This window comes from Macaca thibetana, chromosome X (assembly GCF_024542745.1).
Source record: "Macaca thibetana thibetana isolate TM-01 chromosome X, ASM2454274v1, whole genome shotgun sequence".
NCBI classification, from domain to species: domain Eukaryota; kingdom Metazoa; phylum Chordata; class Mammalia; order Primates; family Cercopithecidae; genus Macaca; species Macaca thibetana.
This window is the reverse complement of record NC_065598.1, coordinates 106252988-106269732: the sequence shown is the minus strand read 5'-3', so window position 1 is coordinate 106269732 and position 16745 is coordinate 106252988. Positions and strand designations below refer to the sequence as shown.

Below are 16745 nucleotides of genomic sequence, written 5' to 3'. Positions count from 1 at the left end.
TTGGCTTGCTACTATTGGCAGGAAGTCCCCCCATTGTGTGTGTTTTGGTATTTCTCAAAGAGCTATTTTGTTAAAAATGCCAAGATCTTATATTGACAGCCCAAACAATAAAGTACTTCATTTGACAATAAAGTATTTTTTAAGAAAATAACTCTCTGATCCTTTTTATGGCTGTATAGTATTCCATGGTGTATATGTGCCATGTTTTCTTTATCCAGTCTATCATTGATGGGCATTTGGGTTGGTTCCAAGTCTTTGCTATTGTGAACAGTGCTGCAATAAACATACGGGTGCATGTGTTTTTATAGTAGCATGATTTATAATCCATTGGGTATATACCCAGTAATGGGATTGCTGGGTCAAATGGTATTTCTGGTTCTAGATCCTTGAGGAACTACCACACTGTCTTCCAAAATGGTTGAACTAATTTACACTCCCACAAACAGTGTAAAAGTGTTCCTGTTTCTCCACATCCTTTCCAGCATCTGTTGTTTCCTGACTTTTTAAGGATCACCATTCTAACTGGCATGAGATGGTATCTCATTGTGGTTTTGATTTGCATTTTTCTAATGACCAGTGATGATGAAATTTTTTTCATATGTTTGTGGGCCATATAAATGTCTTCTTTTGAGAATTGTGTGTTCATATCCTTTGCCCACTTTTTGATGGGGTTGTTTTTTTTTTTTTTTTTCTTATAAATTTGTTTAAGTTCCCTGTAGATTCTGGATATTAGCTCTTTGTTAGATGGGTAGATTGTAAAAATTTCCTCCCATTCTTTGGGTTGCCTGTTCACTCTGATGATAGTTTCTTTTGCTGTGAAGAAGCTCTTTAGTTTAATTAGATCCAATTTGTCTATTTTGGCTTTTGTTGCCATTGCTTTTGGTGTTTTAGTCATGAATTCTTTGCCTATGCCTGTGTCCTGAATGGTATTGCCTAGGTTTTCTTCTAGGATTTTTATGATTTTGGGTCTTACATTTAAGTCTTTAATCCATCTTGAGTTAATTTTTTTATGAGGTGTAAGGAAGGGGTCCGGTTTCAGTTTTCTGCATATGACTAGCCAATTTTCCCAGCACCGTTTATTAAATAGGGAATCTTTTCCCCTGTTGCTTGTTTTTGTCAGGTTTGTCAAACATTAGATGATTGTAGATATGTGGCATTATTTCTGAGGCCTCTGTTCTGTTCCATTGGTCTATATATCTGTTTTGGTACCAGTATCGTGCTGTTTTGGTTACTGTAGCCTTGTAATATAGTTTGAAGTCAGATAGCATGATGCCTCCAGCTTTGTTCCTTTTGCTTAGGATTGTCCTGGCTATATGGGCTCTTTTTGTTTCCATTTGAAATTTAAAGTAGTTTTTTCTAATTCTGTGTTTTACCGAACTGGCAGATTTCTTGTAGTGCTGTATATCATCATTGGAAGCTCAAATGCCTATCAATGGAGAATCCTTATACTAGTTTCCTTTTAAAGCTTCTTTCAAATTTCAACACACTTGCTCCCTCCCAGCAGAATTTATAGAATTACATGTTTGGCAGAGGCTCCCTAAGGTCATCTGCTTCTACTCACTTCTTCATCTCCAGCTTTGGTATGGAGCACTGGCATTAAAGTGCTCCCCCATGGAACCCAGCACATGGTAAGGAGAGACTTCACAATGGGTTTATTCCTCCCTGTTGTCTTCCACTTTGCCCTGATTCTGCGGATTTCAACTTCTCCCTCAAAAAATACAGAGAATACTTCCCCTGTCTCAGGGATTTGTCTCATGTCCCTTTGCCTTATGATTAGAGTGACTATGTAATTTACCATCTCAACCAAGGCACATTTTGAAAGCAAGAGCTGCAATCTTAATAATTATGCCTGCCAGAAAAACAGGCAATAAAACTGGATGGTCTGAGATAAATCCACTCTATGGCTACCCTATTTATGTTGTCTTGTATGGTTCAAAAGTGGCCACATGCTGGCTTAGTTTTGCTCTCTGAGGCTTATCTTCGTGGGTATCTCAGAATCTCATTGTACACTTAGTGCTTTTGAGAGAACAGGGTTTACTTCTCTGACCTGCTCAAGCCACCAGAGATTAATGGAAGCCATGGGAGTTAGAAACAGTCTGAATTTCAGCCTAGCTTTTGGCCACTTTTCAAATACTTGTTCTCCATTTCTCCCACTACCAGAAAGCCAACCCATTACAGCTTCATAGGGTACCACTCAGAGTATAGCTGAGGTTTGAATAAACAATACATGTGGCTTTTAAGGTTAAATGAATATTGTTTGACATACAGTACACTAGAGTTGTTTTTCATTTCGGTTCAAAAAATTGGTTAAAATTGTATCTTATTGCTTCTCGAAATTAACTAGGATCCATCTGTATCCATTAGAATCACTATTTTTTATTTTGTTTGGTTTTTTACAAAAAGCCTTGGCTGAATGAAAAAGCCTCCATCTCATTCAAGATAATTTTTTTTCAGAAAGAAGAGAAGAAAGAAAAGAAAGAAGAAAGAAAGAAAAGAAAAGAAGAAGAAGAAAAGAAAGAAGAAAAAGCAAAAAAGAAAAGAAAGAAAAGAAGGATCAGACAAAAAGAGCAAAGAAACAGATTTTTTAGGGTATTGGTGCCTACTTTTTTTTCAAGATATAATATCTAAGATTGCAAACAGACATACCTATTTTCAGCTATCCAGATAGACTATACCCAGGTCTAGAGAACCACTTATAGCTTTATAAAATGTCAGCATCTGAGACAATAATTCCAGTTTAATTATGGGTTTAATTAAATAGAATAACTCAAATGTTAAAACCTTTAGCAGATACATTATAGACTTAACAGAACATTCAAGTTTAGAGAATGCAATTTTGATGACTTTGAAAGCTTGGAGACAACAGAAATGCTAACAGTCCCTAGTATTTATATATTTAATATATATAATTTATAATGTATATAGTATATCTTATATGTAAGTATAGTGTATATATACATATATGTGTGTATTTATATTCAGGTTAAATATCCCTTGTTGAAAATGCTTGGGACTGGAAGTATTTCAGATTTCCGATGCTTTTGGATTTTGGAATATTTGCATTGTACTTACCAGTTGTGCATCTATAATCTGAAAACCCCAAATCCAAAAATGCTCCAGTGAGAGTTTCCTTTGAGCATCGTCAGCACTCAAAAAATTTTGGAGCATTTTAGACTAGGGATACTGTATATCATACAGGTGTAGTATGATATATATTATATATCATACAGGTTTAGTGTGTGTGTGTGTGTGTGTGAGAGAAATGAAATAGGGAATCTTTTCCCCCCTTGCTTGTTTTTGTCAGGTTTGTCAAAGATCAGATGGTTGATATATAGGCTCCATTAGTTTTTAATGAAGTGTTGAAATTTAGGTATGCATTCTTGTCTGCAAATGCTCATCAAATACACGTCACAACACACTCATCTGATTTGTGTTCCAGGGTATTAGTAGTCTGCTCCTATGCCTGATAGTGAGTTGCCTCCTTGATTTGCCATCTTACCTCTCTGCTCATTTGTAACAGGGGCTATGTGCTTCTATAATGCTTTGAGATTCTGACTGGACTATGAGTATTTAAAGACACTCTTTAATTAAAATCCTTTTAAAAACTCTAGGGTATAAATTCAATAAACTGAACTTCTCAGAAGGCCAGCTAAGTAAACATTTTATGTCAATACCAATCATCAAATCTACATTTTAAAAGGACATTTGATGAAGAGAGCTAGTCTATCGTTTTTCTTTTGCAACTTGTTTTCTCCCTTTTAACTACTTAAATTAGGCTTGAAACCACATTATATAGCTTTTACATTTTGTTTTACCATTTGCTGGTAAATCTTTACTGGTTTCTATTCTTCTCTCTAGTCCCGTATTTTATTTGGCCCAGCCCCACTACTGCCCACTGAAACAAAGGGGACAGGTAAATCTAAGCTCATCCCTGCCCAATCACTGTCCCCAGCTCTCCAGATTTGCAACCCAAGAGTTGTCAGATACTGATCTCCCCTTTGCCTTCTTTCCCCATCATCAAATCTTCCTTCAGGGTCTCGTCAGTTTCTTTTTATCTGTAGGAGTCTCATTCAATCCTTCTTGTGTGCACAGATGCTCATGGCCTATTACATATTACTATAGCAGCTTCCTGTATGGCCTCCCAGATTCGAGTTACTCCCCAACTAGTCTGCACTCCATTGCCAGAATGGGCTTCCACAAATATCATTTTTACCATAGGAACCCCTACAAAAAAATTGTCAACAGAATCAAATGTGAATTCTTCAGCCTTTTACAAAATTATATGTTTTTTCGAATTTTTACTGTTTGCTTTTTAAAATTTAATTATTTTCTTAAAATTTTGTGGGTACATAATAGGCGTATATATTTATGAGGTACATACGTTTTGATGCAGGCGTGCAATGTGAAATAAACACGTCATGGAGAATAGGGTATCCATCCCCTCAAGCTTTTATCTTTTGAGTTACAAACAATCCAATTACACTCTTTACGTTATTTTAAAATGTACAAGTAAGTTATTATTGACTATAGTCACCCTATTGTGCTATCAAATAGTAGGTCCATGAAGCAATTATTTACTACCCCTATTTACCTCAACAACCCACCCCACTCTCATTCTCCCTCGCTCCCTCCTTCGCTCTCCTTCTCCTCCCTTTCTCTCTACATGTTCAATTATCAGCGTAATTTATCTTGTTTTCATATCTGAAGTTTCTACTCAAGCCACACCTTGCTTGCTGTCTCCAGTATGTGACTTGCTGTTTACAAAGCTCTGGTCCTTTGCCAGTGTCACCCCCTTTGGTTGAGGTACTCTGCCTGTATCACTGTCTGTTTATGCTGTACAGCATCTACTTCTAAAAATGTAACTTAATGGTTCTTTTAGGAAGCTTTCTACGATTACATCTGACTGAGCACTCCTCCCTTCAGTGTTGCCTAAGCATGTGTATTTCATTTGTATTTGCTTTTTGTGTGTGTTTTTAGGCTGTTTCCTATATTGATTTCCCATCACCTCCAACCTGGGTGTAAATATCCTGAGGGCAAGGGCCCAGCCTGATTTTTTCCTCTTTCTGCTGTAGTATCAGGCTCTTCACCCAAGAAGTGTTCAGTGCATGTTAACTGACTCTTGGGCATAATTTTCTAGTTATAAACATAGTTGAAATCATCTTTGTTTTACAGTAGTCAGTCAGGGTTTCTACAGAGTTCAGCTTGCAGTCTACCATCTTTACTCAGACATGGAATAAAACAGGCAGACGAGAGTATATATACTATTGACCAAGCACTTAATTCTGTATCTTTTACTGCAGTTCAATTCAATACATATATTGAGCGCCTGATGTGTACCCAGCAATATGCTAAGTGCTCCAGCCTGGTTATTCACAAACTCCTGCATCCATCAGAATCCCCTGAAAGGCTTGTCAAAACCCAGGATCACCAGCCCCCACCCTGAGTTTCTGACTTAGTGGGTATGGGTTGGGATCTGAAATTTGGCATTTCTAACAAGTTTCCAGGTGAAGCTGATACTGCTAGTCCAGGAAGCAGATTTTGAGAAGCAGTGGTCTAGGAGATACAGAGGTGGTCTAAGACATAATCTCTCATTCCAAGGAATTTACAGACTCTCTAGGGAGACAAGGAAAGTCCAGAAAACATTTAACAGTAATAAATATTGTACAGTGTTTTAGTATTTATTGATTTGGCAAATATTGAATAAGTACTAACTATGTCTCCAGCATTGCCCCAGATGCTGGGGTTACATCAATAAACACAATAGACAAAAATCCCTGCTGTCGTGGGGGGATTCTAATAGGGGAAAACAGACAATAAATAAAATATAAGAAATATGAGATAGTAATAAGTGCTAAGGAGAAAAAGCAAAGAGCAGGCATAAATATCAGATGGGCGTTGGAATTGTAGATAGGGTGGTCAGAGAAGGCCTCCCAGTTCCATCATTTGACAAGTATTTATTGAGCGACTGCTATGTATCAGGCATGGTTATAGATGATAGTGATATAGTAACACAGGTAATGAACCCTTTTCTTATGGAATGGACATACCTATTTGGGAGCCAGGTACCCTGGGGCTTTGGTGTTAATTCTCACAAACTCATTATTAGACTCTGAATGGCGACTTCCCCTCTCAGCCATGGTTTCTCCATCTGTTAAATGGAGCAGTTGGACAAAGTTATGCTTGACGTCCTCTATACTTCTAAAACTTCAGGACGCTTAGTCCTTTAGGCAATCAGAAATATGTAAGAGTGTTGGAAGAAGACTTTGTAGACGAGAGAAAACCTAAATGGTTTTCACAGGCATGGGGAAGCTATGGGGTATGGGAGATGGAAGGTAATTTCAGAAGAAGAATAACATGAGCTAAAGCACGGAAGCAACAATGGGAGTCCCGTGTTCAGTGAAGAGCAAATAGCTCAAAGGGTTCCCATTGTAGAGCAGCTGAGATCATTGGGTGGGAGGTAGGTGTTCAATAAAGATGAGGTAAGGGGTGATTGTAGAGAGTCTTGGTTGGGAACCCACTGAGGATTTTGATCAGGGAATGACACGATTATACAATCAAAGTGGTGTTTTACTGTTTTACGAAGATTAACCTAGAACTAGTTAAATCTTCAGCATTCATTATTTTTTCATCAGATAATGTTTGAATTATGAAGATTCACAGCTATACTTTGTTATAAGTCACTGCCTGATTCTAATATTGCTATCAAACTAATGTTTAGGTCGTTTTCAAGCCCTAAAAGCCTATGATACTGCGTAATCTCCCCTAACACTACTACCACATGCTTGAACCGGTAACATGTTACTCTGTGTGTGTGTGTGTGACAGAATCTGGCTCTGTTGCCCAGGTTGGAGTTCAGTAGCATCATCTCGGCTCACTGCAACCTCCACCTGCCAAGCTCAAAACAGTTCTTCTACATCAGCCTCCCAAGTAGCTAGGACTATGGGTACACACCACCATGCCCGGCTAGTTTTTGTATTTTTTGTAGAGACAGGGTCTCCCTGTGTTGCCCAGGCTGGTCTCAAACTCCTGAGCTCAAGCGATCTGCCTGCTTCAGCCTCCCAAAGTGCTGGGATTAAAGGCATGACCCACTGCACCCAGCCTGTTACTCTTATGAAGGCTTGAGAGAGTAATCAGAATAGAAAATTCTTAGTACTTACACTTTTTGGTGTTGCTGGTTATCTTATAAAATATTTGTTGAATATTAGGTTTATCTTCAGCCATATGTACAATTTAAATAGTACTCATTTCAAGTGATGCAAACATCTCTAAGACAAGGCTCTTCCCATTTGCTTGCTTGGTCATAAGTAACACAAGAGCAATATTCTTGGAAATTAACCTCTTGTTTTTTAATTAGCTGAGGTATATCCACATCTCTTGTGTGTTCATTGCTCTAGAAGCTGAAAGTAGAATATTCTTCTTATAAGCAGTTACTTTGGAAGATAATGATAAGGAGTTCTCTGTCCAAAGAGTGGGTCATGTAGACCTAGAGAAAGGTGTGTCATAAGAAATTATGACAGATCAAATCCTCAAAACTCATTGTTTAATGGTAGTTTAAACAAAAGTTAAATATGACCTACAAAATACTTAACTGTCATGAAGTAAAATGAGCAAAAGTGACAATGATGGCTAAATTAGGTGGAAAGTGATTATTTTCCTTTCATTTTCCAAATTTTGCATAATGTTGCTAGGTCATCTATTTAGAAAGTGGCAACTTTCTTCAGAGTTGTTTTGGAAAATGAGGCACACCCAGAGAAATCTTTCACAACCGCTTTTTGAAGGACAGCCACAAAAGCAAAAACACTTCGAGAACTTTGGGATCATAGTATCAAAATGTTGCTGGGTCACAAGGGTGATATCTTTCCCTTCTATGAATGTGATTTGCTCTTTATTTCTTTTTAATAAACAGGGGATGGAGAATTGTCATGGGAACATTCTGATGGTGATATCTTCCGACAGCCTGCCAACAGAGAAGCAGTAAGTGTGAATAGCTCAAATAATTCAACACTCCACAGCATCAGGCCAAGCTTTCCTCTCCCCATGGCTACTATTCTAGCAAATCCAAAAAAAAAAAAAGACCCCGATTTCTAACACCATTTTTCTTCCCTTTTCTTAAAGTTTTGAATGTCATCACCAACTGGAAACCATTTAAGTACACTGTAAAATTGGTAACTGGAAGCAGGAAATGTGCACAAAGAAACCATAGCCCCAGCCCTTTGTCTAGGTCAGAAGTTGGTATTCTTTTAGGATGACTTGCCAAGTCTATGTATGTTCTCTAAGGAAGCCAGGTCACTCCTCCTGTCCTCAACAGTGAGGACCTTCTGTGGGGTTATAAGATACAACCATCTTTTTGGTTGGATTTGGTAGGTACTTCAGATGTGTCCACATAAACTCTCTCCCAAGCCTTAGGCGCTCAGTCATGCAGTTGGAAGAGAGGAAAGGTAGCAGTCTGGATTCTCCTCCCTTCAGCCTGGCAATGTCTCCCTTCTGTTCTCTGCACTAATCTCAGAATAAGCCTCACAAGTAGGCATCTTTCTATGTAAGTAATAGCATCTTTTGTTCTTTTGTATTTTGAAGTAATTTATAAACTAGAATTCCTCTCTAAAAATATATGTCTAAGAAGAGTTACACTTCAAATTTCTTAAAATCCGAAAAGGAGATGTTCCAATTCAAAGAATGTATCATACAAAATGCACAGTGGTGACCATTGCACATAAATAGGTATTCATCACATCCTTGTACAAAAAAAGTATGCAAGGACATTCATTGCATTGTTGTTTTCATAAAAGCAAAACAAATGGAGACAACCTAAATGTCTACTATGGACTTGGTGTGTACATCCAATTAATGGGACACTGTACAATTGTTAAAAAGAATATGGTACGTCTAAATGTAGTAAAGTGAATCGAGCTCCAAGATATATTAAGTAACAAAACAAGGCGCAGAATGAAATTTTACACTACCACTTCTTTATGTAAAAATTGTATGTACATGTGTATAAATGTATATAAACCAATCTGGAAGGTCACATACCAACATGTCAGGTGTGCTAATCTTAAAAGAGTAGAAGCAGGCAGGTGGAAAGGTAGATTTTGACTCTTTATATTTTCTGTATAATCTGATATTTTCCCATAAGCATCAATTATTTTTGTAATAAAATATAATCGATTTTCTAAAATCTTAGAACATCACAGCAAATATTGTATATAAGGCAGGAGTCCAGGGAATTACAGGGCAAGCCTGAGGATATTGAGCATATGAAGAAGGTGTTGATAGGGGATGCAGTAGAATGACTCATACAAACATCACAGTGCTGCTGAGGCTGGGCTTCCCGGTCATCACATGGGCCACTTCTGACTTGCATGCTCCCAGCTTGCCAACACCCAACCCAATGATTAAGCAGTGAGATGGAACCATTTCTATTTGTCTTACTGTCTATCAGTATTATTTTCTGGACACTGCTGTTTCTGAATAGTTGCAGAAGAATTGGGGAGAAGGGGTTTGGAGAACAGTACTCTGGAACTCTCAAAAAATCAGCATCCTGCAAGAGAGGGTGGGCTTCCCTGTTTGCTGGTTAATATAAACCCTGAGGAAAGATGTTCTCCATGCAACTCTATCTGCTTTATAGTGAGTGAGATTCCTTCCAGAGCCTGACAGGAGATGACGTCAGTCTCAGTTTTCTGTGTTGTGTGTTCCTCTTTTTCTCAGCCCCGATTTTTTATTGTGGTAGGAAGTTGAGCGTGGCTGAATTAGTGACTGTCAACCAGATGTCATTCTAAAACAAATTTAGGGTTCAGTCACCTTAAGCTGTGTGGCTTATTCCCTGAGAGGCCCCCACACTAAGCACTGTGGCCACCTTAGCAGTCTTGCTGGTAATGCCATGAATTAGCCTTTCTTCTTGACTTCATTTTACACTGTCCTCAACTCCAACGCTTATCTTTCAGCTTCATTGGCAGGCCTAGTGATAGTACTTCCTGTAGCAAAAAAGGTCAGGTACAGAATGTGGGCCCTTGAAATAGTTGTTGATTTTCAAAGTTCAAGACCTATCTTTAGAAACAAACATTTGGGCCTGGTAGACCAAAATGGCCATATGGTTTCACTTTATTATAAATAAATATTTTCCTTTGTTCTGAAAGGGATAGATATTGTGGGATATGATTTGAATAATAAATAGCATCTGTAGTAATGGAAAAATATATACCTGGCACGTAGTAGTCACCCAATAAATAAGTGTTGAATGAATGGGTGTGGGAGGTGGCGTAAAATGTGTGTGATGGTATAGTGGGGAGGGGGCTCCTCATTAATTTTAATGCACAGGAATTTGTCTCAAATCAGAAATAAACTCCAAATTTGTTGTTTGCTCTTGACCAGCCTAAAATGAGAAAATAGGAGAATCCCTTCTGAATATCCTTTGCAGGCCCAACTTCCTCAGGGGAAGAAGAAAAGGCAGCCCTAACAACACATTTCCTATCCAGTAGACTGTCCTTTTCGTAAACTGTTCCTATTTACCCCAAACCAGCAAAACCTCTGTTCAACAGAAATACAGCTGACTGGTTTCTTTTGCCAAGTGGTCTGAAAACCATCAGCTTAGCAAGTTTTATGAAGTGCACAGGAAGGGGAACCAGTGGTTCAAATATGACCCCTTTGTAAAAACCTGAAACAGTTTTTGTTTGATTTCTAAGTTGTAATTTCTCATGAATTGGTCCTCCTGCCATTGATGGGGAGTATGTGCACGCGTGCACACGCTTGCGTGTGTGTGTGTGTGTGTGTGTGTGTGTGGAGTGGTGTGGTACGTGGGGAGGAAGAAGTAGGCACAGACTAGAAAGCCAAAACATGAAAGCATGGATAATTTTGTTTTGGACAACAGCCAAGCCCTGATTTTTGCCCCCAGTAGATTACATTGAAATGTACCATTAAACAAAGTGAAAGGGTTTGGGATAGAAACAACATGAAACAGATAAAAATCCATGTCTCATTCACATTGTCAGAACAATGGTTTGGGACGGAAATTGGCCTAAGTGTCTTCCAGCCAGGGATAGTCCTAGGTTCGTAGTGATTAAGATACAATGTTTTAATGGCTGTATGGATTAGAATATATTCTGAAGCCGCTTTTTAAATTAAACTTTTTTATTTTGAGATAACTATAGATTCACTTGCAGCTGTAGGAGATAATACAGAGAGATCCCATATTCCCTTTGCCCAGCTTCCCCAAATGGTAACATCTTGAAAATCTATAGTACAATATCACAAACATGAGGGCCCTTTCTGGACCCTGATGTTTTCTTGTCTGCACCAATAAAACTCTTACATTGTAGACTTTAGAACATGAAATTCCTGGGGAGCCTCTACAATAGTGGGGATTTTTCAACACCAGAAAAGAATTGTTTTAGAGCCACCTCTGAAGCCTGAAATATTTTTCAGTCTTTCAAGTAAGTAAATCAAAAAATACCAAAATACTGAGCAAAATAAAAGATCATAGCTATATGGTCATTTCTAACTGGTTTTGACCTGCTCTCTCAAGCAGCCTATTTGCAGCTAATTTTTAAGATAAGCTCCAATTTCGCTTACTTCAGGGCATTAATAACCTTTTTCTCCTTTGCTCTGAGTTACAAGGTCAGAATGGCCCCTCATAAGTCTCTTTCATTTGTTTACGGGAGGAACTCTTAAAAGAACCATTACCCTTAAATCAAAGTCGCACACCGCCACCACCCACTCCAGCCCCCAAACAGAAGATCCTTTATGTCAGTGATTCCCAACCTTGGCTTCAAACCAGAGACTCTTGGGGAGTATATAAAAATCCTAATGCCCAGGCCTTCCCCCAAACCACTTACATAAGGATCCCTCGGAGTGGGACCCAGGTATGAGTATTTTTTACAGCTCACCAGGTAATTTTAGTGTATAGCCAAAGTGGAGTATGTGGTATATGTGGTGGTGAACATTGTAGCTGAATGAACTTCCGTATCTGAAAGAACTTGTCTTTGGAGCAGCTTTTAGTCAAATGGTTATAGACCACTGAGTTTGACTGGACATTCTCTCTTCCACTTTCTCCTTCTTCTCCTTCTCTTCCTCCTTCTGTTCATCTTCCCCCCACTTCTACCATCTCCAAAACTCAATCTTCGTAGTCAGCTTGAATAAACTGCCTCTCCTCCCTGGCTTCACTTTGTAAAACAAAAGACTTCAACAAGATTAGGTTCTAGGGGACTGACTGGTCTACAATAGGGTCTGTGATCAAAATTCTTGAGGATTTTTTTTTTTTTTTTTTTTTTTTTGAGACGGAGTCTGGCTCTGTCGCCCAGGCTGGAGTGCAGTGGCCGGATCTCAGCTCACTGCAAGCTCCGCCACCCAGGTTTACGCCATTCTCCTGCCTCAGCCTCCCGAGTAGCTGGGACTACAGGTGCCCGCCACATCGTCCGGCTAGTTTTTTGTATTTTTTTGAGTAGAGACGGGGTTTCAACGTGTTAGCCAGGATGGTCTCGATCTCCTGACCTCGTGATCCGCCCATCTCGGCCTCCCAAAGTGCTGGGATTACAGGCTTGAGCCACCGCGCCCGGCCGAGGATTTTTTTTTTTCGTCATGATCATTGTCCTACCATTATGATATGTCCCAGGTCTGAGACGTTGGTGCTAAAGAATAGCTTTTTATTTTGTGTTCACCATCATGAGTCAGAGAACTTCTTGTACTTGCAGCTTATCCTAGGTCAACAACCTTCCCTCTCCAATTCTATCCCAGTCTAACTGCTTCTTTTTAGGATCAGTGGGACACCAACCAGCCAAACTGTCCTCTCTGTGTTCCTTTGGCAAAACTTTGCCAAACTTCAAAAAGGACAGAGCAACCTGTAATGGCCTTTGTGGAATGTGAGCAATTATGGCAGAGAAGTACGAGCCATTGTGGGAATGAGGAATATTTGCACTGAGAATCCTATCCATGTGCATGAAAACAAATTGATGCAGATTCTTATTTGTGTGAATTTTGATAGCAATGCACCAGCGTAGGCTCCTCTTAGATAGAGAAAATAATGTCTTTCAAAAGGCTAAAAACAGTCCTCTTACTTCAGCTCCTGTTTACTCTCCCTTTCCCCTACCAGTGGCCCCTTCCTGCCAGGAGAGCAATAATAGTTCCCAAAGCGAAATTTGCAACATGTGTGTCTGGCCCATAACTTTAATCAGTGTTTTATGGGATGATATGGTCAGGGGACCCCATAACTATCTTCCCAAGGTTCCTCACTATTTCTGTCACTGAATATAAAGATCTTCCTTTTCAATTGCCTGTGAAAGATTTTTTTAATGGGTTCCCCCTCCTTCACCCCTAACAATTGCGTACAAAATACAATTAATCTTACTTGGCTTTAAGCCTTAAGGTTCCATTCTTCATTCATTTCATCTTTTTCTACCCCCAGCCTACTTTAGCTTCTGGGAGAGGGGTGGGTAGCACAATAGTCTGGTCATCATGTGTGTTGAACCCTTGCTGAAAGATTGCTTGTATGACAAGACTCTAAGCTTTTCTTAGGTGCCAGTTTTGTTCACTCAACAAATATTTGATGAGCACCTTCTAGATGCCAGGCACTAAATTCTAGACACTGGAGATGTAGCAGTGAACAAAAAGTCCTTGATTTGTAGAGCTTACATGCCAATACTGTCGTGTACTATCAATTCTTCTATCTATAAAATACCTAGGGTATTTGTACTGTGCTGTATTATCTTATGCCATTACCTGTGTTTAGAGTCTCAGTACATCTTATCAAGACTATACTCGAATCTCATCTTTTCCTCCTATCCAGTTCACCCAATGCATGATCAGGATTCAATGCTCTGAAACAGTTCCAATTACATTACTTCTCTAACTTAAAAAAAAAAAAATCCCTCAAAGCCTTCTATGCCCTCACCTCTATTGCTTACCAAATAAAGTCTTCACCCCTTAGCCTGTAATTTAAAGTCCTCCATGATCTGGCTTCAACCCACTTTTGGAATGTTATCCTGCAACTGTTCCCTTTTATGGACTCGATGTTCTCTGCTTCACCTTCTCAACTTGGAAACCTCTGCCTGGACTACTCCCCTTATACTCTGGCTGTAAAAAAGTCTACCCATCCTTCATGGCCCAGATCACAAACCCTCCCCAACTAGAAGCTCTCTCTTTCTCCTCCTAATTTGCGCAGGACTTCTTACTTCTTCTGCGGCCTCTATTTACATTCTGCCTTGCGTGCAGACTAATGTCTTAACTCTTAAACTGAAATGTGAGAGTCTTGGCAGCAGGAAGGACACTTTAACCTTTTTGGCTCTTTTCTCCCTAAGAAGTTTGCATGTGAATCTAGTCCTATCTTTTAGAAGAAGAGAGATAAACCTCAGCATGTTGCCAATGATGCTTTTACATGACCACATCCCTGTTTCTATTGGTGTAGGTGAGCATGCGGCTGAAATAAGAGCTCACCACTATAAATCAAAATTATTGAATGACTTCTAATGTGTATAACTTAATCTCTGTGATCTCATTGGTGGCTTTTGGATGAAAATTGTTCTTGTCATTTTACAGAGACATTCTTACCACCGCTCTCACTATGATCCTCCACCAAGCCGACAGGCTGGAGGTCTGTCCCGCTTTCCTGGGGCCAGAAGTCACCGCGGAGCTCTTATGGATTCCCAGCAAGCATCAGGAACCATTGTGCAAATTGTCATCAATAACAAACACAAGCATGGACAAGGTAAGGGGCATCCTTCTTTTGTATACTTCCACAACAGGGCCTCAGCAGCCCTGGTCTTTGCAGGGCTGGAGCTGGGAAAGGACTCTTTCTCCCAGGAATAGCCCATATTCACTTGTGGCTCATTTAGCATCAAGTCCATAAAGTGGGTATAGTCAGGTGACTCCAGGAGACTCTTTGGACTTCCTTAAATGCAGCCAAAAGAGCATAGTCTGGCCCCTTTTGTGCTTATGAAATAGCCTCTTGTATTTTCTCAATTGTCCCTGGGGATTGTAGGTCATTTGGGAAAATTCCTTGGGTCTTTAACAGAAAGAGTGATTGTCTGTGTTTTAGTAGGGGACCCAACATTCAAAGGTACTCAGTGCCCAACATCACTGAAGCTCTTATCTATACCTTAGAAATAGCAATTCTCACACCTCAGTGCACCCCAGATTATCCTGGGCTTCTCGTTAAAGATACATATTCCTGGCCCCACACTCAGATTCTGGTTGAATATGTAGCATATGAGACTGTCCTTAGAAATGAGTAATCCAGGTGCAGTGGTTCATGCCTCCCAGCACTTTGGGAGGTTGAAGCAGGAGGATCACTCGAAGCCAGGGGTTCAAACTAGGCTGGACAACATAACAAGACTCTACAAAAAAAAAATTTAATGAAAAAAAATTAGCCAAGTATGGTAGTGAGTGCTTGCAGTCCTAGCTACTTGGGAGGCTAAGACAGGGGGATCACTTGAGTCCAGGAGTTCAAGGTTACAGTGAGCTATGATTGTGCCATTACACTCCATCCTGGGTGACAAAGTGAGACCCTGTCTCTAAATTAAAAATTTTAAAAAGGTAAAAGAGTAATCCAGTGAGAAATCCCAAAACCACCTGGCTGAGCACCAGGAAGACTGATCAGGTTAAGACTGACATGCTGTCCACTTAGTTGATCAACTGGCTACAACAGGCACCCACAGACTTCCATAGCTTCCAATTTCTTCTTGCACAGCATTTTCTGGCCTCCACCTGCTCCCTGCGCCCCCGCCCCGCCCCGCCAAGCACGCACATACCAGTAGCAGGAGTCAGGGGAGGAGAAACTCAATCAAACAATTGACTGCTTCTTACTTTTTTAGGCCTCCTGTCAACTAGCTCGTTGGAGCAAGGGCTCAGCTGGTTCCTTTTATGAAACCACAAACATGTTTTGTTTCCTTTAAAGGGAAAACAAATCAAAAGCAGTTCTCTGAATGGGTTAAAAGCAATAAATTATTAAACCAAATGATTGAATAACATGGGTGAAAAACAATCCGTTACAAAGAACTCCTACCATAAATCTCAACAAAGCTAGTCAAGCCAAAGCTAGTTGATCACATCTGTTACTAGTTAGATGTAAATTTCAGATTACAGATAAAAAAATTAAATTGCTTTTGAAATTTGCAGGCTTAAAAAAATTCAAAATAAAACTGTTAATGGAAAATGGTGATGTATTAGAAGAATTGGAAATACTTACTATCGATCTGTGTTTGATTTGAATTTTATTATTTTTAAGTTCCAAGGATTTCTGATAAAAGTTTATGAAATAAGGAGGGAGAGTTAGGTTAAGATAGTTTGATTTTCAATTCTAAATTGCCTCCAATAGATTCCATTTGTTGTGAAAGTATTTCAAAGCTTTTTAAAGGTGTAGGGAAATGGATTTTGAAAATCCTAAATCCCACAATTTCCACAAGGTCTCTTTAATTTCAGGGCAGAGGCTCATCCCTTGATTTTCTCCATGGCCTACAAAAACCCCAGCTGGTTTACATTTATTCATTTGCCCCCACTGATTTGGATGCAACAGTTCTATTCTGACCTTTCTAATATAGTTCACTGAGGAATCACTTGTCCCCACCCCCAACTCCCAAGCTGGATGATTCAAAATCATCCCGAGAATTTTTTGGGTAAGGAGAGGGTTGTGTTTCCTTGTCGAGAATTAACCTCACCCCATTCCACTGCAGAGTTTGAGCTCTCACCCAGTCTAGACCATTCCTTTAGTCCAAATGTTCAGGGGAGAGGGAACCTAGCCATATAACACTGGGAGTCCTGCC

The 16745-nt window shown here is 39.5% G+C and overlaps 1 protein-coding gene across 10 annotated transcripts in view; it reads left to right on the top strand.

The window, feature by feature from the left end:
• The window catches only part of CHRDL1 (chordin like 1), a 121781-nt gene that overhangs the window by 87318 nt on the left and 17718 nt on the right, over window positions 1-16745 (top strand). For all 10 annotated transcript variants that reach the window (XM_050776550.1, XM_050776559.1, XM_050776555.1 and 7 more), the window contains exons 7-8: window positions 7907-7974; window positions 14524-14692. In XM_050776550.1, coding sequence (XP_050632507.1) covers window positions 7907-7974; window positions 14524-14692 — 237 coding nt within the window. The remainder of the gene's footprint in view (window positions 1-7906; window positions 7975-14523; window positions 14693-16745) is intronic.